Source organism: Schistocerca nitens, chromosome 5 (assembly GCF_023898315.1).
Source record: "Schistocerca nitens isolate TAMUIC-IGC-003100 chromosome 5, iqSchNite1.1, whole genome shotgun sequence".
NCBI lineage: Eukaryota > Metazoa > Arthropoda > Insecta > Orthoptera > Acrididae > Schistocerca > Schistocerca nitens.
The window spans coordinates 346,203,396-346,228,555 of record NC_064618.1 but is presented as its reverse complement, the minus strand read 5'-3'; the positions used below and the strand labels follow the sequence as shown (position 1 = coordinate 346,228,555).

The window sequence follows — 25,160 nt, the reverse complement described above, 5'->3', positions numbered from 1 at the left end:
TGTCCTATGCCTTATTTCATGTTTACTGGAACCTTACATTTTCCTATGACTGTATATGCATACCGAAAAAAAAATAGCCACCACGAGAAGACATCACTCTAATATCGTGTAAAATTGAGTTTAGCTCTCTGCGATCAGATCCTGAGGGCTACGTGATGTCGATCGGCCGCCGTGTCATCCTCTGCCATGTGGCGTCATTCAGATGTGGTATGGAAGGTCGCTGTGTGAGCACACTTAGCTGGCATCACGACGCTGACTGCACCCTGTTCCTATCCTCCCACCAAGAAAAAATACGTGGCAGACCGGGACTTCAACCCAGGTTCTCCATTATAATAGTGAACCGCGCTGACCACTTCGGCGTGCGGTAGCGTTCTCGCTTCCCACGCCCGGGTTCCCGGGTTCGATTCCCGGCGGGGTCAGGGATTTTTCTCTGCCTCGTGATGGCTGGGTGTTGTGTGCTGTCCTTAGGTTAGTTAGGTTTAAGTAGTTCTAAGTTCTAGGGGACTTATGACCACAGCAGTTGAGTCCCATAGTGCTCAGAGCCATTTTTTTGACCACTTCGGTAAGCAGGCGCGCACAAGCCTCAGTCTCACAAGGAACCCCTTGAGTGCGAGGTCGGAAGTTCAGTTTTTAGTATAGATTATTTGAAAGTGTTATGTTAACAGTTACGACAAGAAAAATATTAGCAGCTGATGACTCACCGTATGCATCAAGTGGGCGACAGAAAATGCAAGAAATGTTCAAAACAAACCGTTCACTTTCACCATGGTGATCGTATGGAAAAATGAGCGCCACAATGTTCTGAAGGGTTCGCACCATCGAGATCGAAGGTCAATTCCTCTGGAGATGTAAACTGTGCAGGACGTTCAGCTAGATATCCATTCTTAAGGAATGCATATAGAATCAAATTGGTATAACATGGTGATGAGAACTGAATGAATGTGACGGCACGCAACCGAATGTGAAACATCCTGTCTTGGAGCTTATCGTCAAACTGATTATCCTTAAACGCGTTGCTGCGGATAGTGCGATAGTATATTTTGTAGACATGGAAAAAACTAACATCAAGATGCTGAATTTGTCCAGCTGTATCAGGAGGTATGAACTGCAGTGTCACACACTTTTGAGGCAGGATAGTTTGCCGTAAACGACTAAGATATTTAGCCGACCTATGTGGCCGAGCGGTTCTAGGCGCTTCAGTGGGGAACCGCGCGACCGCTACGGTCGCAGGTTCGAATCCTGCCTTGGGCATGGATGTTTGTGTCATGTCCTTAGGTCAGTTAGGTTTAAGTAGTTATAAGGTCTAGGGGACTGATGACCTAAGATGTTAAGTCCCATAGTGCTCAGAGCCATTTTTTGACTGATTGGAAATATGGTATTTACTATATAATATAGATTACCAGGCATGATCTTACTCAATAGTACGTTCCACGTGTTTTATTTCAGATGGTTCGCAAGTATCGGCGACAAACGTATAGGCAAGATTGGTCATTGGAGTCAATCGAAGGCGCTGTAAATGCTGTTATAGAAAGTCATATGGGTTCTTTCAGGGCTGCTGGACAGTTCAACGTGCCACAGACAACGATTGAACGACGTGTGGCAAAGAAAAGTGCTAATCCTGGCTATACAGTTGTGAAAAGGTTAGGACCAATCACTAGTGTGTTTACCCCAGAACAAGAGGCAGAACTTAAGACTACTTAACACAGATGGAAGGACAGTATTTTGGCCTAACACGTAAAGAACTTTGTGAACTTGTTTCTCAGCTAGCTGAACAAAACAACATCAAACATCCATTTAATACTGCAGCCAAATCTGCTGGAAGAGATTGGTTAAATGGGTTTCTTGCACGAAATGCTACCTTAACAATACGAAAACCAGAGGCCACATCAATCGCATGAGCAATGGGGTTTAATCGAGTTGCTGTAGATCGGTTTTTCGATTTGTTAGAAAGTGTACTATGTGAAAGTAGGAGGCCTATATAAAATGTAATATCTGATTCTACAATTCGCAGAACCATGTTTCGAAACCTTATCGTCACATGATTTCGTTATTCCAGTCCTTATTTAAGCTTTAGAGATGAATTCATGCTAGTTCCCCATCTTACGCCGCATATGGGGCAAGACGGGGAATTGGTAGTTTATGTTTCAGATCGAGATATTTCTAACTAAATGTAACACGTTTGCAGGTTTCATTGCATGCTATTGTAATTCAATGGTTAAGTAAACAAGTGATAATGAAACCTACTTGAATTTTGTTATTTTTGTCCCTTTTGTAAGGGTTTAAAGTTAGCTTCCCCATCTTGCCCCGCCTTCCCCTACAATAACTGCTCCTTGGACAACAATTGTCATTTATTACATTAAACTGAAGACGGGTTTTGTGAATCCCTGTACGTCAAATAAGATAAACTACATGGCTCGATACCTGTTTCAAGATCGCTTCCACTTGTTAAGCACGTTGTAAGGGGTTCATCACTATTCGCTAGCGCAGTTGAGCAGATGTAATTTCGATGGATTGATCACATGCTGCCTGTGATATGGAATATCTATGCTACAATAGAATCGCAGGTCAGAGAAGTGTTGGCAGTAAGTCGAGTTTAGTAGCTCGCAGACAGCAGTCGTGTTTTGTGGCTCGCGCAGGGCACTTCAGTTATGGAGTTCGGACAGGGCAGTGCAGCGGTTGACTTGTGTTGGGTCGGTCGTGCAGAACGATGGCGGTGCCCGAGCGATGTGGTGTAAAGTAAAAAAAAATATTATTGTTCTTTGTTGCCGCGCGCATATGTTAATTGCCATAACTGATTTAACCACAATTGTAATGTTAAAGTCCCATATAATTGCTTGCAGCAATGTTTCAATAATAACTTTTGTTCTGAAGAAAACTTTTGCCAGTCATTTACCTGAGTTTAAAGATTTTACAAATTTTTCCCTAGCATGCTCATGTTGATTAAGCAAAAGAAAATCACTTGTTTTCCTAAAAATGAAAATCTAATGGCCAGGATTGCACTGGGCTGTGCCAAAAATTTCTTATAGGAGCATATATATATATATATATATATATATATATATATATATATATATAGCGTTATCCGGCGACATCATTGTGAGGCAAGAATTTTTCTGTTTATTCAGGATGATTTCACAGGGCCATGAAGCAGCGATGCTGACGTCAAAACTTATTAAGCTCGATATGCAGTCAGTCTTTAATGGAAGTTCACATTAAAACTTGAAATTTTATTATTGGAAAGAAATTTTTCTTTTGGGAACTTAAACAAGATTTTTTTCTGTTGGGAGGTTACATTAAATATCATAATAATAATTATTTTTATGTTGGGAGGTTACAACGTATCATCATTATTGTACTCCTCATTTACATTTCCCGCACAGTCGAGTGTGTACGACAACACTCATTCCACTGACTCACCTTGCAGAACGCTAAGATTTCCTTCTCACTTTGCTAAGTTCCTTGGGTTCCTTTCTGACGAAATGTCAATTTCGGCAACTGTTATTGTGGATATAATGCAATGTTTGCTTTGTTAATCGTTGTCATTGCTCTGCTTTCTATCAACATCTATACCACTGTAGCACTGTTGTGAGTTACTCCTTGACTGAGAAGTTCAATTACGCTTTGTAGCTGCATGCTGTGCTCACCATTGGATACCTCCAGTGCCACGCCCTGTTGCCATTAACAGTCAGTATTGTGGCTGCGTAGTAGACATCATGTGGGGCGTCGAATGTTATGAACATCGTCGGCCTTTTGCGACCTCTCATTCAAGGGGTTTCTTGTCAGTTAGACGACGAAGCGAGTCCACGAGTGCTATCGGTTATACTGTATGAAGCTGAAGTCATTCACTGATCTTGCAGCTCAACCAAATTGTGGGGTTGCCGACTATTACGTTGCACTAACTGACCCGAAAGTCCCATGCATTTTCTATGGGACTAATAAAAGATGAGTTAGCAGGCCAATCTAGGTGCCATATGGTGCCTTAAAGTTCGTGACACTTGAAAGGTATGCATGAAGACGGCTGTCGTCATCTTGGAAAATGTGAGAGTCCTCAGCGTTCTCATCATGAAAATGAAAAAAAAGGGCAAAACTTGATCACCGAAATTGTTGAAATAAACATCCATATTCATGTTCTTGGTGGCCCGAATCAGTGGGCCCAAATTATGATACCGTAATATGTAAGTAGGCTGTTTAGGTTTTTTTATTGGTAACGCCACCTCTGTATGAAAATCACTGGCTGTGCTGTGTGCAGTCTGTGGCTGCTTTGCATTGTTGTAATACTCGCCATTGTTGTGTTAGGCAGCTGGCTGTGAACAGCGCGTAGCGTTGCGCAGTTGGAGGTGAGCCGCCAGCAGTGGTGGATGTGGGGAGAGAGATGGCGGAGTTTTGAAATTTGTCATGAACTGCTATATATATATATATATATATATATATATATATATATATATATATATATACATGATGACTATTAAGGTAAATACAACGTTTGTTCTCTATTAATATCTTTCATTTGCTAACTATCCCTATCAGTAGTTAGTGCCTTCCATAGTTTGAATCTTTTATTTAGCTGGCAGTAGTGGCACTTGCTGTATTGCAGTAGTGGGAGTAACCAAGATTTTTGTGAGGTAAGTGATTTGTGAAAAGTACAGGTTAATGTTAGTCAGGGCCATTCTCTTGTAGAGATTATTTAAAGTCAGATTGCGTTGCGCTAAAAAAAATATTGTGTGTCAGTTTAAGCACAGTCCTGTAATAATTGTTCAAAGGGGACGTTTCATATGTCGACCCTTAGCCTAGGATACCTCACTGGAATCTTCTGATTTTTTTCTTGTAGTTTGTGTAATTAGTGTAGATTTTGTTTATTGCTAGCGCGTAATTGTAGAGAAAATCTCTTGTGTAGTTGCAGTCTTTCATTGTTGTACAGTAAAACAGTTGTGGCATGCATGTAGATTTGCACCAAGTATTTCGCAGCTGCAATTAACTAGATATTATTTTCAGTGTCATGTTAATGTGTTTTCCTATTTTTGCTCTTCAAATTGTGTTTTTCTGTGTTGTCGTGTGAAATATTGTGACAATAATGGCGTGTGAAAAACGTAACACTAGGCTCCAATGTAAACTGAGAAATGACAGCGAAGACGAAAGCATTGTGTTAGCGCCACTGTGTAATGAATTAACTAATGTTCAACATAGTAACATGGTAATTGTGCATAGGGAAATGGAGCGGGCGGCAAACAATGGCGTAGGCAGTGAAACAATTGGTGAACAGGGAAGTATTATCGATCGATCGGTCGGCAATAGCTCGCCTCAGGAATCCGAAATGACACGACACGATCTCGCAAATACTGTAGATTCAGGTTTTTGATCCTCACTGTTTTCTCAAATAAGTCAAGACACATTTTCAGCTTGTCAAAATGTGAATGTTTCCGGTGCAAATTCACTGCCGAAAAGCACTGAGGAACATGTTCCAGACACCAGTGCATTGTTATTACAATTAATACAACAAATGGGACAAACACAACAAAAGCTTCAAAAGTTAGACACAATGGAACAAAATCAGAGACAAACACAGCAAATGCTTCAAAAGTTAGACACAATGGAACAAAATCTTCAAAAGTTAGACTCCACGGTTGAACAAACACGTGAAAATTTAACTACTGAGTTACATAACATCGAATCGAAATGCCAAAAAGTCTGTAATGACGTAAAAACACAAATTTGTGAGCATTTCCAACCTATTTTTTCGCGGCATGAAAATGCACTACAGAATCACGAAGCAGCCATAAAAGAACTGCAAACTACTGTTCACGAAAATCATGAGACCTTGCAACCTAAATTTGACTCAGTTGCATCTACCGATTCGGTTACGCAACTTGCAAAAACTCAGGAAAACATAAAGGACACAGTAGATACTCTGAAACTTGGTTCAGAAAAACACACTGAGGAAATGTGTTCAATATCGGAGAAAGTAGCCGAACTTTCGGATCAGTTCACTAACTTATCTACGAAGGTAGATGACAATCTGAATGTCACAAAACCGGTAGTCTTTAATGACACAGAAGAGAGCGAACAAATTAGGAAACTGAAACAAAATCTGAATCAAATTAATACGCAACACCAAAGAGAAATCCGCGAAGTACAAGATCAGCTGACACAGGTAATACAAGAATTACGTATTTCAGAGGACACTCACGCCCCAAAACGGGAAGAGGGACATAGAAATACGGAACAACCACAAAATAATAACACAAGACACTTCGGAAATTATGAAAGAAATTGGCAAGGCACACCGAATTTTGAGATGGAACCGCCGACACGACGTAACAATGACCGCTATGCGACTCGCCGACATGATGATTTTGACTATAAGCTGTTCATTACTACACGTAAATTTAAAACATTTAAGAATTCTGACAACGACATTCATCCACAAGCATGGCTCCATCAATTCTCTCATTGTTTTCCTCCCAACTGGTCATTGGAGCACAGGTTAGAATTTATGTGTGGCTATTTAGAGAATGAACCAGCTGTAAGAATGCGATCGGTCATTCACGATTGCCATAGTGAAGGAGAATTTTACCATGCCTTCCTCTCAGCATATTGGTCTCAAGCCACACAAGACCGAGTAAAACATGGCATCATAATGATGAAACATTTCGAACAATCTGAATTCTCCAGTCTTGTGAAATATTTTGAAGACATGTTGCACAAGAATCAGTACCTGTCAAACCCATACAGCCCCTCAGAACTCATCCGCATTTGCTTAATCAAATTACCTGAACATTTACGACATATTATTTTAGCAGGACGTCGCAAAGACGACATTGAAGCTTTTCAGGGACTGTTACAAGAACTGGAAATTGACACTGACAATCGCGGAACGCAGGAGCACAACAATTACAGATCACATCCGTCGCAATTCCGCGATGAAAGAAATAATAACTGGACGCGACAAGGCTATTCTCACAACACAAATCGTGACCAAAACAGACACCACCCGTATGACAACCACTGGCAGAGTAATAACAACAGAGAAAGTTCACATTTCCGTAGTAATGAATATGACAGAGACAATCATAGAAACAGACAATATGGTAACCAGAACTATTATTATCAGGGGAGACAGAATAACTTAAGACGCAACAGTTCAGCGCGCAGTTACGATTCAGGGAGAAATTCTCCACCACATGACCGACAAGAAAGAAACTATGGCATCTACCGACATGACGACAGACGATATGATCGTAACGACAGACCTGAATTTCATCAGAACTGGCGGGATTATAACAGAGCTGGGCCCTCTCGGCAAGGCGAATTTGTAGAAGTTCGGTCTCCTAATCCCAATAACGACGCGCGCCAACAAAGAGACAGACAATGACGCGCTCCGCAGGCAGCTGCGTGCGCCCGCTGGCTCAGAGAAAAATAACATAGACGCTAACCTTGAGAAAAATTCCAGTATTCTTTACCGACGTATACCGCTTGATAATTGCTTTTCAGTTGAAAGTCTGAGTACTGGGAAGAGTATAAGTTTACAGCACATTTCACATGTAAAACCGTTTATTGAGAGATAATCTGCTTTTTAACTTTGTGTTTGCCATAAAACTTTTCACTTCACATTTCTAGTAGGCTTTGTCAGACTTAGAATCTGTTAACAAGCAACAATGTTTGAAGTTAAATATCCAGTCAAGAACCAAGAGATCTTATTTAAACAGAAATTACGAATGTGTTGTTATAGTGAACAGACGACACAGTGTTGTATTTGTACATTCTTGCTTGTTAGTTCCACGATTACGTAACGACTATAAGGCTCACATAGTTAGAACATTTACCAGTACTGTTAATGAGATTTTAATGCAACATTTTGGTATATTTGAAAATACATTCTGGATTTAAAGTGCTTTCTGAGAGATACCAGATGACACAGAGGTTAGTTTATGTGACAGCTACACGATGTTATCACGACGCTACTAATGAGTGACAATTTACAATGTTGCTTTTGCGGTGTATCTGTTTTATATCTGCACAGTTTTCTGAATTCTTCTGGAAAGAAAAACATGTTTTAGTAGTAACTTTTGTGGTATAGCAACAATGAGACAGCCTTTTTCGTGGCACAACAATACGTTACAGTACAGTACTTTCTTCATCACAACAATAAGCGTAATAACTACGATATCTATACACAAAGCATTTCACTTTTGTTTGTCATGAGGTAAGTACATTGACTTCTGCAGAACTTAGCTTTCGGAGGACGATAACTACGAGACTTCCACAGAGATTATGTTGCAACAAGACGCACATTTAGCGCTACAGGACACGTATTTGAGTGATTGATTTTGTACTTAAAATATTTATTTTTAAAGATTTTTGAAGTGCAATGATACAAGGGTTTTCCGTCATATATTTCATTCCATTGCTGTAATCTGTATCACCTGAGGGTATTATACATTAATCCTCAGGGGGGTACACGCCTACTTTGTGTACCATGTGTTTGGCACGCACAAGGAGCCCTAGCTAATATGGTATTTGCTTATACAACTTTACACATCGGTACCATATATCTCTAACACACAAATTACACAGCTATCTGATCATTTAACTGAGAGATAAACATTTTTTTTACTGCATTAGTGACAGATGTTTACGTAATTACACAGTTGAATAACTTCACACTTATGAAATTGCATTTTGTCTGTACTTTGTGAACTGTTCATATTTTTTCGGAGCCATTGTGGTACTATGAGAGCTTTGAATGATGTATTTGGTATGAGATCATGATTTTTAAGGTACGTTTGAGGTAGATGACACTATTGAAATGAGCAGAGAATATGTTTTAGGGTTTTGAAATTATTGCAGAAAGCTACGACGTTTTTGAGATTTGACTGAGGTGTTATGATGTTATTTTTACGACGACGATGTGTATTATGCTGTTGAGGTATGTTTATGATCAATAAGCTGATGCTATATAAGGAATGTGATTACGTGTTTATATGTATATGAATAATGAATAGAAGTTAGGGACTATGGTTTGTGAAAAAGGATGTTGGAAACCGAGAAATGTCTACTAACTTATGATATTTTTATGCTTTGGTTTGCGTAATTGCTTATTTCATTTGATATCTAGTTTCTAGCTGCACTGCAGCATTGGTTAAAATAAAATTTTATAGATGTACTAATATAAATATTTTCTGTCTACAGATCGAGTAGATAATAATTTTTTCAAAAAAAATGAGGAGCACAAAAAGACATTTACCTTCACAGGAACTGCAATCATAGTTTTCTTTTCAAGTACTTGTTAATTTCTTTTGTAGAATAAATTGTGATGCATCACTCTAGTGTTAAGATGTGACATAGGTATTAGACATGGCCATTTTTAGTGTAATACTTTTTCTGCTTGAACTTTGTCATGTTTAGGTATAAGTTATGCTGTTTGCCAGGCATAGTGCTACTGAATTTTAATTTGTGTTACTCTGCTAAGCCAGATTTATTTTTCTTGTTTGCTGCACATTGCCTTATATTAGTCGTAATATTGCAATTGCTTCGCTGATTTCTAAAATGCTGCTTCCTTTGCAAATCTGCACTTTTTTGTCATTGCTGTTTGCGTTAATTGTTTTATGTGCTGCTGCATTGCCTCGTCCCTTAGTTTAGAATCTGAGCTCAGTAGATTTAAGTTAGCTTAAGAGGGGGTAGACTATATAAGAAACTAGTTGTGATGAATGGAAAGAAATGCATTGAAGTTATATGAACGTTTTGGGCCAAAATGAGTATTGTACAATGATCCGTAATTATTTTGAAAGAAATATGAACAGAGCAGAGAAAGCAGGTATTGATAGGACTTTTTGGAAATAATGAGGAACGAAGGGAGATCTCCGAGAAGTAAAGAAAGTTTTGTTTGCAAAATACTGCAGTAAAAGAAACCCTGTCCTTTCCTTGTGTTATCCCACTATGTGTTTGTGTACCCATGTGTATTTGTTTTCTTCCTGTCTCTGTGTACTGTTTCATAGAATTTTTTTTCTCTTCTAATACTAAGCTACATTCACTATGATGAGGAATACTGTTATCCTCAAATATAATTTGCATTAATAATATGTCATTTTCTTTGTAAGGATGTTTAGACATTATTTATTCTGTTTTGTTTTAATGCTCATGTGTGAAGTTGATGTTTCAAAATTTATTCTGATCTTTATGTATGTACTATGTCATTATTTTTGTAACACTGATGTATATGTTTATTTCTATTCTATTGTTAAACCTGTACTACAAATGTTATCTGTATTGTTATGCTCTTTAATGATGTATTTTGTACCTTTGTAATTGTATTCTTCTGTTATAAAATTGTAATTGTCACCAGTTCATCATATTATTACCTTGTAAGTTACATTTCACTGCACACGTTTCTGTTGGTCATAGTATATGGACAATATGTGAGAAGTAGGGACTGTCACTGTTTGCATGTGTGTTAATAATTCAGCAAGGGACTGGATAACAGCATTGCTGGTTCTGAGGACAATTCCAAAAACTTTGTGAGTGCACAAGTGGTGGTTATGGACTTGCTACATTATCCGCAAGACACTTCGATGGTGATTGTGCACCTGCACAGTCGCAGCAGATGGCTGCTGGCCATCTCTACAAGGACTGCAGTGGGTCTACTCTGTGATGACCTACCTACCAATGTTCTTCAAAACGTCGACTGACTCTGCTGTGGGTTTACTCTGTTGTGGCCCATTACCTGTCTGCATGTCGAGTCAGCACTGTCTTTCCGTTGGAAGGACAACACTACTACCTCAAGACTGCATGGAAATCCACTACGTCTGCGTGCATTGTCTTTTACTGCTCAGTCTTTGAGAAAAACACTGCAATTCAACGATCAGGACTGTCTTTATGGACTGTGAGAAAATTTTAGCTTTTGACCAACATTGTATCAATAAGTGTGTGCATTTGATTTCTTTGTTATTGTAATTGTGAAAAAAATTTTAACAAATATGTATTGGCCAGTGCCCAAAAAAAATTTGTAAAATTTTTTGTGGGTAGCATGGGGGCTATGTAAGTAGGCTGTTTAGGTTTTTTTATTGGTAACGCCACCTCTGTATGAAAATCACTGGCTGTGCTGTGTGCAGTCTGTGGCTGCTTTGCATTGTTGTAATACTCGCCATTGTAGTGTTAGGTAGCTGGCTGTGAACAGCGCGTAGCGTTGCGCAGTTGGAGGTGAGCCGCCAGCAGTGGTGGATGTGGGGAGAGAGATGGCGGAGTTTTGAAATTTGTCATGAACTGCTATATATATATATATATATATATATATATATATATATATATATATATATATATATATATATATATATATATATGATGACTATTAAGGTAAATACAACGTTTGTTCTCTATTAATATCTTTCATTTGCTAACTATCCCTATCAGTAGTTAGTGCCTTCCATAGTTTGAATCTTTTATTTAGCTGGCAGTAGTGGCACTTGCTGTATTGCAGTAGTGGGAGTAACCAAGATTTTCGTGAGGTAAGTGATTTGTGAAAAGTACAGGTTAATGTTAGTCAGGGCCATTCTCTTGTAGAGATTATTTAAAGTCAGATTGCGTTGCGCTAAAAAAAATATTGTGTGTCAGTTTAAGCACAGTCCTGTAATAATTGTTCAAAGGGGACGTTTCAAATACACCACGTTGAAAACATCACAGAACCACCTACGACCTGCATTACACACTCTACATACTGCTGGTTGAATGACTTGTTGGGTTGTTGGTGCTCTAAAAGCCTTGCATGGTTTCGAAAATGGCAAAATCTTATCTGTTCGGGTAACACTACACATCTCCTGTCAGATACAGTCAACTTTGTGTTGTTTTGCACAATGAAGTCGTGGTGGTTAACGTTTCATTATGTGCTATGGTCTCATGCGAGGTCACTGATACAAAATCTACATCTGCATCTACATGGTTGCTCAGCAAGTCACGTTTAAGTGCCTGGCAGAGGGTTCACCGAACCACCTTCACACTAATAATACTCTATTATTCCACTCTAGAACAGTCCGAGGAAAGGAAGACAACCTAAGGTGTTCTGATTTCCCTCATTTTATTATAATGATCGTTTCTCCCTATACAGGTCGGCGTCAACAAAATATTTTTGCATTCGGAGGGGAAAGTCTGTGATGGAAATTTCGTGAGAAGAGCCCAACGCAACGAAAAACGTCTGTGTTTTAATGATTTCCACCCAAAATCCCGTAACATGTCCGTGACACTCTCTACCCCATTTCTCGATAATGCAAAACGTGCTGCCCTTCTTTCAACTTTTTCAATGCATTCTTGTCCGGCTGCCCTGATTAAGGTTTCCGTGATTTTCCTAAATCGCTTACGAAATATGACGGGATGGTTCTTTCGAAATGGCAGGATCCGAGCTTGTGCTCTGTCTCTAATCACCTCGTTGTCGACAGGACGTGAAACACTAATCTCTACTTCCTATTTTAGCACTCCTATGGATGACCTTAAATTTTTCGTTATTTACGGTCAGTTACCAATTTTCGCAGATATATTATCTAAATCTTTTTGCGACTGGCTTTGAGCTTCTGATGGCTTTTCTAGACGATTAATGACAGCATTATTTGGAAGCAACTTAAGAAGGCTACTGAGATTGTCTCCTAAATATTTTATACAGATAAGCAATAGGAGAGGGCCTGTAATACTACCTTGGGGAATGTCAGAAATTACTTCTGTTTCACTCGACGACTTTCCGTCAGTTGCTACGAAAGGAGACCTCTTTGACAGGAAATCACGTATCCAGTCGCATAACTGAGACGATATTCCATAAGCACGCAGTTTGATTTCAAGCCGCTTGTGAAGTACGGTGTCAAAAGCCTTCAGTAAATCTAGAAATACAGAATAAATTTGAAATCCTTTGTCGATGGCATCAACACTTTGTTGTCAGTAAAGAGATAGTTGTATTTCAGAAAGAACGATGTTTCCTAAATCCAATTTGAGTGCGTGTTAATAGACCGTTGTCTTCAACGTGATTCATAATGTTCGAACACAATATATGTTCCAAAATCCTGCTGCATATCGACGTTAAGGATATGGGCCTGTAATTTAGTGGATTACTCCTATTTCATTTCTTGAAAATTAGTGTGACCTGTCCAACTTCCCACTCTTCAGGTACGAAACTTTCGCCGAACGAGCGGTTTTATATGATTGTTAAGTATGGAGCTATTGCATCAGCATATTCTGAAAAGAACCTAACTGGTATAGAATATGGATCGAAAGATTTGCTTCTCTTAAGTGATTTAAGTTGTTTCACTGCTCCGAGGATACATACTTCTAACTTACTCATGTTGGCAGCTGTTCTTGTTCCAATTCTGGACTATTTACTTCATCTTCTTTGGAGACGGAACTTTGGAAGGATGTGTTTAGTAACTCCGCTTTAGCAGCACTGTCATTGATAGTATTTATCGCCCAGAGAAGGCATTGATTGGGTCTTGTCGGTAGCATATTTTATATACCACAAGGGTGTCTTTGGATTTTCTGCCATATTTCTACACGAACTTTCGTTGTGGAAACTTTTATAAGCATCTTGCACTGAACTCAGCGCTAAATTTCCCGCTTCTGTTAAAGATCACCAATCTTGAAGATTTTGCGTTCGTTTGAATTTGGCATGCTTTCTTTCTTTTTTTCTGCAACAATGTTCTGACCTGTTTTGTGTACCACGGGGGATCAGCTCCGTCTTTCGTTAATTTATTTGGTATAACTCTCTCAATTTCTGTAAACTATTTCTTTGAATTCAAGTCCCATTTGGTTTATACTTACACTGTTGATTTGGAAGGGGTGGAGATTGGTTTTCAGGAAGGCGTCATTTTTTGAATAGAAACAGTTCATTTATTTTTATGGACGTAGGAGTTACGGTATTCAGTCTCGCTAAGACAAGCCTGTGTGCACTAATTCCTATATCCAGTTTGATGCTCGTCGTTAGCTCAGGATAGCTGTTGTTAAGAGGTGTTTTCACAACCGTTTACTATTCGAATGGGCTCATAAACTAATCATTCGAAATAATTTTCACAGAATGCGTTTAGCACAATTTCAGATGATGTTTTAATGTTTTATACGGTCCTCCATATATAAACAACTATTTTCTCCAACATATCGAGGGTAAATTGAAGTCACTACCAACTATAATGTATCAGTCGGTACGTGTCTGAAATTAGACTCAAATTTTCGTTGAATCTTTGAGCAGTTGTATCATCTGAGATGGGAGGTGGGTAGAATGATCCAATTATTATTTTATTCCGGTTGCCAAGAATGACCTCTGCCCATACTAACTCACAGCAACTATCCACTTCAATTTCTGTACGAGATGAACTACTTCTGACAGCAACAAACACGCCACCGACAACTGTGTTTAGCCTATCATTTCTAAACACCATTTGATCCTTTGCATGCAACTGCATGCATTTCCTTTCGCAATAGTCTCTCGGAAACTAGCTAGGATAGACCAGCATTCACAGACAGCACCTATCCCAGTGTCGTTTGAAACTAATTTTCATTGACAAGGCCGTCTCGGTTAGCATCTCACACCGTGTAATGTGTCTGCGAGCCGCGCACTATCCCTTGAGGTACTAGATGCAGCAGGTTAATGTATTATTCAATACCAGCTCTTCGTGGTTTAAAAAAACAGTTTTATTACAATGTAGTGAGCGTGTGGAGTACACTTTAAAAATAGTTGACTTAAATTATTGAGGGAAAAGGACAAAGATACTAATATGTTCTTAAGTGACATTGTGACATTGTCTTCTTATTAAGCAATAACTTACAAAAAATACAGATTGAGCAAAACTTAGGTCTGGAATTTTCAATAGACAATGGACAGTGTGGTTTACAAACCCTGTGCGGCAATAGACACTTATTCTCGAATGTTCACGTAATAATAGCTTGAAAACCCATGATTATTCTGTATGTTGTTGCATCTTCTCGTGTGAAGGTACTGGTGCTATTAGTGGTAATCTGCTAGTTCAGTTTGCCTAGGCTGTTGCAGAAAGTTAATTTCTTCTCGCGATACCGCTCGTATGAAAAGAATACGTGATTTAAATCATGATATGATAATGTGCTATATGAAGACGTTGAAGGGTATCTGACCCCAGTGCAAGGGACGAAAAAAGTTTCTGCGATGGTATCTCATTAATACGAAATCTACTAGCATCAGAAATAGTCTTTAGCTTGAGTAAGAAACTTCTGAGAATGTACGTGTGGAATACAACGATGTATGGTAGTGAATCATAGACTGTGGGAAACCAGAAAAGAACAGAATCGAAGAATCTGAGATGGGCGCTACAGAAAAATGTTGGAAGTTAGATGGACTGACAAAGTAAGGAATGAGATGGATCTCTGCAGATTTGACGGAGAGAGGAACATATAAAGAATACTTACGAGAGAAAGGAACAGGTTAATAAGACACCTGTTAAGACGTCAGAAAATAACTTTCATGATATTAGTGGGAACTGCAGAGGACAAAATCTGTAGGGGACGACAGGGATTGTAATACATCCAACAAATACCTTAGGTCTTTAACTGTAAGTACTCTTCTGAAATGAAAAGGTTGACGCAAGAGAAGTATTCGTAACGGGAAGAATGAAGCCAGTAAGAAGAGTGATAAAAAGAAGCCCTGGGATGCAATTAGATGCACTGAAATCACGGGTAAGATGATAAGAGCTGCAATACTCTGTGACAGGTAAAACTACCAACAGAGTACATTAGTGTTGTTCATATTTAATGTTGCTACCAGGCTTGCTAGGATAGATGAGGACGTGAACAGCTACAGATGTTGAGTGATCACTGTGAAGAAGATGCCACATACTCGTGTGAGACAGCGCTATAAGCACCTGAATAGGGCATCATTGTGGGTCACCATTTGGCCGGATGATCGAATCGTGCGATATTCAGTTTTGTGGTGTATTCTGATGGGACAGTAGCCCAGTTTTGGAATGGATGGGAACATGATGACAAGCATAATCGTTGACAAGGTTGCGGTCAACGACGTCAGACCATCACCAGTGAGGATCGTTGTATTGTGCGCCGAGTACATCGTAAGCCCTTCATATCCACACCTTCCATCCCAGAGAAAATAACTATTCCCTGGTTCCTTGGAACATTCTATGTTATTCCGAAGTGGTGCTACGGCCAGGAAGTATGTAATATGGAGGAATCGCGCCACATTGTGCTCAGCGATTAATTGCCTTTCTGCACTAGCTTGGGAGACCATCGTAAGCGAGTTCGGCCGCGACCTGTGGATCCCATTCTGTCAATCTTTTGGAGAGGCACAGTGTACTCCTGACGCCAGAATGTGGGAAGCCATTGGGTCATGGCTTGAGATCATGGCTGGTAGTGACTGAGAGAAGTCTTACAACACACCGCTACGCCATGGACATCCAGCGTCCTCAAGTATTATCTTTCATAAGACAGTATCGTGGTGCTAGTCTCCAACAGGATAATGCTCGTCCACACATCGCATGTTTCTCTGTGAAATATGTGAGTGACGCTGAGGTACTCTTGTGGTCAGCAATATTCATATAATGAGATTTTCACTCTGCAGCGGAGTGTGCGCTGTTATGAATCTTCCTGGCAGATTAAAACTGTGTGCCGGGCCGAGACTCGAACTCGGGACCTTCACCTTTCGCGGGCAAGTGCTCTACCAGCTCTACCAACTGAGCTACCCAAGCACGACTCACGCCCCGTCCTCATAGCTTTACTTCTGCCAGTACCTCGCGTCCTACCTTCCAAACTTAACAGAAGCTCTCCTGCGAAACTTGCAGAACCAGCGCTCCTAAAAGAAAGGATATTGCGGAGACATGGCTTAGCCACAGACTGGGGGATGTTTCCAGAATGAGATTTTCACTCTGCAGTGGAGTGTGCGCTGTTATGAAACTTCCTGGCAGATTAAAACTTTGTGCCGGACCGAGACTCGAACTCGGGACCTTTGCCTTTCGCGGGCAAGTGCTCTACCAACTGAGTTACCCAAGCACGACTCACCCTCACAGCTTCTGTTCAGTTTGGAAGGTAGGAGGCGAGGTACTGGCAGAAGTAAAGCTGTGAGGACCTGGCGTGAGTCGTGCTTGGGTAGCTCAGTTGGTAGAGCACTTGCCCGCGAAATACAAAGGTCCTCAGTTCGAGTCACGGTCCGGCACACAGTTTTAATCTGCCAGGAAGTTTCAGTATTCATATAGCTATGCCCAATAGGAAATGTGAGGGACCAGCTCAGGCATCCACTCCATGTCATTGGCCACATACAGGATATCAAGGACCAGTTACAACAGTTATGACCCATCTAGCCTCAGGAGAGGATACAACAGCTTTATGACATCCTTCTCAGACGAACCAGTGCATGCATTCACGCTACAGTGTTTCCTGTGTTACACTGATTAGTGGAGCTCACACTACCAAACACTGGACGATAGGATATCGCCGTGCCTGAGATTACTGTCGCCTGTCCAAATGCAAACATCGAGCGTTCTCGTTACTGTCTCTTTAATACACACGAATGTGACCACCGCCTATGCTCGACTTCACAGTCGGCAGGTGGCAGCACTGGCAGTGGAGGATATATAATTTGTGTGGGGAGCAAGTGGGAAACAATGCTGTCGTCGTAATGCGGAAAGGAAGTAATTTATACGACATCCTAAGGGGCGTGACCACTGGCTTCCGGACCAAGGGTGGGAGTATTTCTGAAACGGCTATTTGTAAATTGTGTGCGTGCTGCCGTGGTTAAAGTACACTGCGGATGACAAAATGGCGCTACCCAAAACAGATGCAGAGTCAACTGTGGTGCATCACGAGCCATAGATGGCAGGAGTGAACGATAGCTAGGAGGACGCGTGCGGGCGAATAGACGTACAACTGTTGGGCAACTGATTGCCAGATCAGCCGGGGGGGCTATCAACAATGTCTCCCCAGCGACCTCTCAGCATACATTCCCCCATATGGGCCTCCGCCGCAGGTGCCCTGTTCATGAACCAGTACGGACTGCTGTTCATCAGCGGCGAAGGCTGGGTTTTGAACGCCATTATCGTAACTGGACGTACTATGCGTGGATGCAGGTGGGCTTCTCAGGGACGGATGGCCGTTGGCGTGTGTGGCGCGAAACGTCTGAAGGAAAACACCTGTGACAGTCGTCGAAGGTTTCAGATTGGAGGAGGGGGCGTTACGGTCTTGGGAATGTTTTTGTGGCGTTCCCTGAGTGGCCTAGTCATTCTGGAAGGTACAGTGGATCAACATAAGTATGCATCTTCCCTTGGGGACCACCTCCATTGATACAGAGCTTGTTTTTCGTCAAGATGTCATTAACCAGCAGGGCAATGCAACGTGTCACACAGCTCGCATTGTACGTGTCTGGTTCTAAGACCACTAGCTTGAGTTTTCAGTACTCCCCTGGCCGCAAAACTCCTCGGATTAAAAACCAGTCGAGAATTTGTGGGACCGTCACGATCGGGCTGTTCGCACCTTGGTTCCACAACCGAGGAATCTAACGCAGCTGGCACGGCACTGGAGTCGGCATAGTTCCAAATCCCTGCTGGTACCTTCCATAAGAACCTCACTGACTCTTCCTGCAAGTCTCGCAGCGGTTCGCGCTGAAAAGCGACGTTATTCAGGCTTTTTACAGGTGGTCACAGTAATGTCGTTGGACAGTGGACATAGCATGACACAGTAGTCTTCCCACACCACAAGGTATGAAAGTTCTTCATAACAAAGAACGTATAACTATATTCATTGTCATTAATTTTCTGTCGGAAGAGGCAAACAAGGAAGGAAAAATCACACTAAGAGCTATATGGTACTTGAGAGGGTCGCAGGAATATCTAATTATTCCAGTCACTCGAATCACCCAATAGAGTATTCATCACTACAGAAAGAGGGCAAAGAAGAAGAAGGGTGCTTCCATGTGACATACGTTCCTTCAATATACTGAGAGTGTGGGTAGTAAGGTACGTCGTCCGCAATACTGTGTTTTTATCCCTTTTTTTTAAAGAGATATCTTCCTTGCCATCTACATCTACATACATACTCCGCAATCCACCATACGGTGCGTGGCGGAGGGTACCTCGTACCACAACTATCATCTTCTCTCCCTGTTCCACTCCCAAACAGAACGAGGGAAAAATGACTGCCTATATACCTCTGTACGAGCCCTAATCTCTCTTATCTTATCTTTGTGGTCTTTCCGCGAAATGTAAGTTGGTGGCAGTAAAACTGCACTGCAGTCAGCCTCAAATGCTGGTTCTCTAAATTTCCTCAGTAGCGATTCACGAAAAGAACACCTCCTTTCCTCTAGAGACTCCCATCCGAGTTCCTGAAGCATTTCCGTAACACTCGCGTGATGATCAAACCCACCAGCAACAAGTCTGGCAGCCCGCCTCTGAATTGCTTCTGCGTCCTCCCTCAATCAGACCTGATAGGGATCCCAAACGCTCGAGCAGTACTCAAGAATAGATCGTATTAGTGTTTTATAAGCGGTCTCCTTTACAGATGAACCACATGTTCCCAAAATTCTACCAATGAACCGAAGACGACTATCCGCCTTCTCCACAACTGCCATTACATGCTTGTCCCACTTCATATCGCTCTGCAATGTGACGCCCAAATATTTAATCGACGTGACTGTGTCAAACGCTACACTACTAATGGAGTATTCAAACATTACAGGATTTTTCCTATTAATCTGGATTAATTTACATTTATCTATATTTAGAGTTAGCTGCCATCGTGGTTGATCTTATTTTGCTTTGCTTGATCCTTTGTTTACTCCTTCTTCGATACTCTAACTAGAAGCTAGCGACTTTGAACTTCCTTATTTGTCGAATTATTGGTCATCTTGATCATCCTTTACAGGCTTGACAGCTGTAGCTTACCAGTTAAGCAAGACATACGTTTGTGCACTGGCTTCAGCTACCGAACTACACTTTCCTGACTGCTTAGTAGTAGTCACAATGGAGGTTTCACCGCTACTGTTGTCCTGTCCCCTCCAACGCTGACTGAGCAAGTACAGCTCAACTTATTTCGCGCGCCCTCTAGCTGTGAAAAAGAATTTTCCAAATGTTCGTTCGGTGAACTGGGAACAGAGCAGGCTTTCCTATGAAGTAGCAGTTACTATTCAATGGTGTGTTTTTTGTTTCAAGAGAGTAACGATAATGGGTCCACAGGACGACTGGTAATTTCTCAACAGTTGGGGGCCCCGGATTTTCGGTTCTCTATGACATGAACTAATCCATCGAGAAACGGCACCAAACGCTGATAAAACAGGACATCGATCAATCTTGAATGTGTCGCTCCAGTACAGATTCTAAATCATCGGTGTTAGGTCTAATTTGATGACAATGTGGTTAAAAGATCGTCGGACCAGTGATCGATACAAGATGGGATATAAGATACACCTTGTTACGTACCATTGCATGGAGAGCATTTATCAGTTATCATATCCTCGGAAGGCTACGCCTGACATGGGTACAACAAATAAGCCGTGAGCTGTAGATCAGCCCTAGCGATTGGGCAGTCACGGTTACGGATGTCTTACCGCCTCTTTCCGGAGAGTAAGGTGCTTTACACGTTTACTAGTGTAGATCACTATTTAACATCTACAGGTTGTATTGCGAGCCCATTTATGGACTTTAACCTACAGTATAGCGAATTTTTTTCTTCTCATAGGCATGGTAGGGATCTTGGTTGTTAGCAGGGAACGTTTCTATCGAGATCAAATAGGCACTCTAGCAACGAAGATTATCAGCGGATTTCAATCTTTTCAATCCAGAAACTATAATTATTTATCTGAACATCGAAGTCTTGGTGCTAAAACGAAATAACAGTGATGCGAATGCAGTAAATTAAGTTCAAGCAAATGCAATTGGAAACAGGCCTGAAAAGTGTACAACATAAATCTTGATGATTATTTTGAAATTAAAGTGAAAGTGGGAAAATAATTAGTCAACTAAAGCTAAAAATACTGATAGAAATAATATTATCTCCTACAGTTTCTCAACGAAACGTCTGCTGCAAATGAGTGCTGAACAGTTTCACAAAAGAAAATATTTAACAACACAGCACAAGAATGTACTGTAGAACGCGTTTCCGAGAACGTTGTCAAACTTCTTAATTTCAGCTGAAACACTGTAATTTGAATTTTTGCAAGCGCAAAGTAACAAATACTTCAGTAAGTTTGCGCTTAGTTGATGATAAAAACAGTTTTCTTGCCGTGATAGGATGACCTCAGCGAAATACGTGGGAAGAGATATATTTCAAATCCTTAATCTTCATTTATTTAAACTGAGCCAATATGCAGTTTCCAGGATGCTGATGAGAAAATTTATAAGAAAAAGAAAGAATTAATGGAATAAGAAAGAAATTGGGAGAAAGTATGTGTGTTAATATAACATTACTGAGAAAAGTTCTCAAATACTGCAGTGGAACTAAGGTACAGAAGAGAAGGCATATGCCCCAAATAAATCTTTCAACATGTACCTGAATACTTGGGGTTCGTCAATGATATTTTTCATTTCAGCTTTAAGGTTACTGAAAATAAAACCTGCTGAATAATAACATTTTCCTGCACAACGCTTCATACCGTTTTTCCTTCAATTGCTCACTGTATGGATGTTGCAGTTTCTTCTGAGTAAGTCATTATTGTCAACGAAAAATCCCATAATGGAATATATGAACATAGATGCGTGATTTAAAATTCTGAGACACCTGAACAACAGCCTACACGAAGTTAACGAACTGACACAGCAGATCAGTTTCAACAACCTGTTCTAAGAACACATTGGTTATTATTATTATTATTATCGTATGCATCAATTACAGTAATACACAGTTAGCAAAACATACATTGGTGAGTGTACTTAATTATGCTCCAGTGTCAGGGAGAGCGTTCTTATAGGAAGACACAGCATTCAGTTTACGCACAAGATCTTGAACGTGATATTTCCATGAAAGCCTTCCATCTAGCCTCAGACCTAAAAATTTAATACGACCGACATTATTCAGTGTGTGATCAACGTAGGACAGTAAAGTTTCACTTTTACAAGAGCTCCATGTCAGAAATTGTATGCATTGCATTATGTTGCAGTTAAGGGTTAATCTGTTCTCTGAAAGCCACTGTGCTGATGTTGCTGTCTAGCCTGTTAGTTGTAGCATTTACAGACATCAAAAAAAGTTTTTCATCTCCCCGGTTACCGGAACTCCTGAAGACAGATGTTGACTGTCGGTATTCTATCACAGACACAGTCGCTTTGACTGTTCAGAGATGTCACTAAACCCTCCCAAAGATGTAAACAACTATGCATGAGCAGCGCCTATTAGACGGAGGGTATCCGACAGCCGATCAGTTCCGGTCATTCCACCAGGAAGGAGGTACAGGGCTCGTGTTGTCTGTAGTTCAACCATGCCTAGGTTCGACGGGTCCGCATTGTTACTTTGTGCCAGGAAGGACTCTCAACAAGGGCAGTGTCCAGGCGTCTCGGAGTGAACCAAAGCGATATTATTCGGACATGGACGAAGTACATAGAGACAGGAACTGTCGGTTACATACTCGCTCAGGCCGCCCAAGGGCTACTACTGCAGTGGATGACCGCTACCTACGGGTTATGGCTCGGAAGAGCCCTGATAGCAACGCCACCATGTTGAATAATGCTTTTCGAGCAGCCACAGGACGTCGTGTTACGACTAAAACTGTGCGCAATAGGCTGCATGATGCACATCTATACTCCCGCCGTCCATGGTGAGGTCCATCTTTGGAACCACGATACCATGCGGCGCGGTACAGACGTGTTTGGAGGCCACTTGGTCAGGCTGAACGCAAGTGCAGCAAGGTGGAGGTTCCCTGCTGTTTTGGGGTGGCATTATGCGCCGCTGGTGGTCATGGAAGGCGCCGTAACGGCTGTACCATACGTTAAAGCCATCCTCCGACCGATGGTGCAACCATATCGGCAGCATATTAGTAAGGCATTCGTCTTCATAGAGGACAATTCGCGCCCCCACCGTGTACATCTTGTGAATGACTTCCTGCAGGATAACGACATCGCTCGACTAGAGAGCCCAGTATGTTTTCCAGGCATGAACCCTATCGAACACGCCTGGGGACGACGTGACCCACCAACCACTCTGAGGGACATAAGCCGAATCGCCGTTAAGGGCTGGGACAATCTGGACCAACAATGCCTAGATGAACTTGTGGATAGTATGCCACGACGAATACAGGCATGCATCAATGCAAGAGGACGTGCTACTGGTATTAGAGGTACCGGTGTGTACAGCAATCTGGGTCACCACTTGTGAAGGTTTCTCTTTATGGTGGTACAACATGCAATGTATCGTTTTCACGAACAATAAAATGGGCGGAAATGATTTTTATGTTTATATCTATTCCAATTTTCTGAACAGGTTCCGAAACTTTCGGAATCGTGGTGATGAAACTCTTTCTTTGACGTATGTACATTACGTTCCACGTTTTCGCAATGACAGTTGCATCATCAGCGAAGAGGAAAATATACTCGACACTTGCCACGTTTAGTGGAAGAGCATTGATTTATATCCAGATGGATCCAGAACATAACGCCAATAGAGGGAGGTGGAGGGGGTTAACGTAGCTGTTCACAAAGTACCATCCAGATGCGCTCCTCTATAAGAACAATAAAAGCAGAAAAGTCTGAGCGCACTAGTACCTGGTAAGCAAGCTGGTGTATGATGCGACTGTGGGCGTGGAAGTGTATGAGCCGAAGCACATAGACGCCAGCCGTGTTCATGGTGCACAGAAGCAAGACGAAGCTGTCGAAGTCGGAAGTGCCGATCTTGGCCATGGCGCTGGCCTGCGACGCGAAGAACATGGCGCCTGCGGCGAAGGTGGCTACGTTGGCCGTCCAGAAGGCGGCGCCTCCTGTCCCTGGTGGCCTCAAGGTGCCCGCCAAGTGGAGAACGCGTAGGATGTCGCCCAGGTCGCTGTCTGCTACGATGCGCGGCAGCCACGATTCCGTCTGCACCATGCTTTTGCCGAAGGCTAACTGTAAAATAGTAGCATTAAAAAAAGTTGTTTGCACGAAAGATACACAATAACACAGTTCTCAGGATACGAGATTAATTGTTATACTGTCATACCCAATTAAAGTAAATGAAAATGATATAAAAATAATACAACTTACGACACTGACAATACAAAGAATTAAGTGGACGGGAGTGTAGTAAATCATAAGGCCCTGTATTGAAGTGTGATAAAGTCGTAACTGTCTTTGCTGTTACATGGGGCACCTCATCATCACAGCAAGGAAAAAGCTTTAATAAAACTTGGCGTCTCTCGTCACTTAACATACAAAGCTTGTCAAGCCAGTGGACCTGTCAAGTCGTCTGTTATTTGTTTCATAAGACATTGTTTCAGGATTCCGTCGCAATTACGATTTTGCTAGCAAGTTAAAATATGCGTAGACGTTACTCAAGGCTCGCCACTGATGACACACTCCTGCATGCTTCAGTAGTGCCCGCTTTACACGATGAACGAACTTGTAATCGATTAACTACCAGCTGCGTGAATGGCGAATGTCTACAGTGTGAACGGACTGATTATTATGATCGCGTTAGTAGCGACGCGCGATAATTCTGAAGGAAAAGAAATCAGGGCAACGGGCTTGCCGCAGTGGATATACCGATTTCCGTGAGATCACCGAAGTTAAGCGCTGCTGGGCGTGGCCGGCACTTGGATGGGTGACCATCCAGCCGCCATGCGCTGTTGCCATTTTTCGGGGTGCACTCAGCCTCGTGATGCCAATTGAGGAGCTACTCGACCGAATAGTAGCGGCTTCGGTCAAGACCGGGAGAGCGGTGTGCTGACACCACGCCCCTCCTATCGGCGTCCTCCTCGGAGGATGACACGGCGGTCGGATGGTCCCGGTAGAACACTCGTGGCCTGAAGACAGTGCTTTTTTCTGTATAATGGTGTAGGGACAGTTCTAGTGGCCTCACTGCGCATGCGCGAGCTAGTAGCTCTCTGCTGTGGTCACATTTCTGAGTGCAGAGTGTGCCATATTGCTTTCTGTTGCACTTACCGTATGTTGAGTTTTGTTTCTGTTTATCTTCGTTTCGTTATAAAAAATGGTTCAAATGGCTCTGAGCAATATGGGACTTAACATCTGAGGTCATCAGTCCCCTAGAACATAGAA

At 41.6% G+C, this 25,160-nt stretch overlaps 1 protein-coding gene across 1 annotated transcript in view; it reads right to left on the bottom strand.

Moving 5' to 3' along the window:
• Positions 1-23,993, bottom strand: part of LOC126260435 (uncharacterized) — a 197,978-nt gene extending 173,985 nt beyond the window's left edge. Inside the window, exon 1 of the mRNA XM_049957764.1 lies at positions 23,616-23,993. Coding sequence (XP_049813721.1) covers positions 23,616-23,993 — 378 coding nt within the window. The remainder of the gene's footprint in view (positions 1-23,615) is intronic.
• Positions 23,994-25,160: the final 1,167 nt, after the last annotated feature.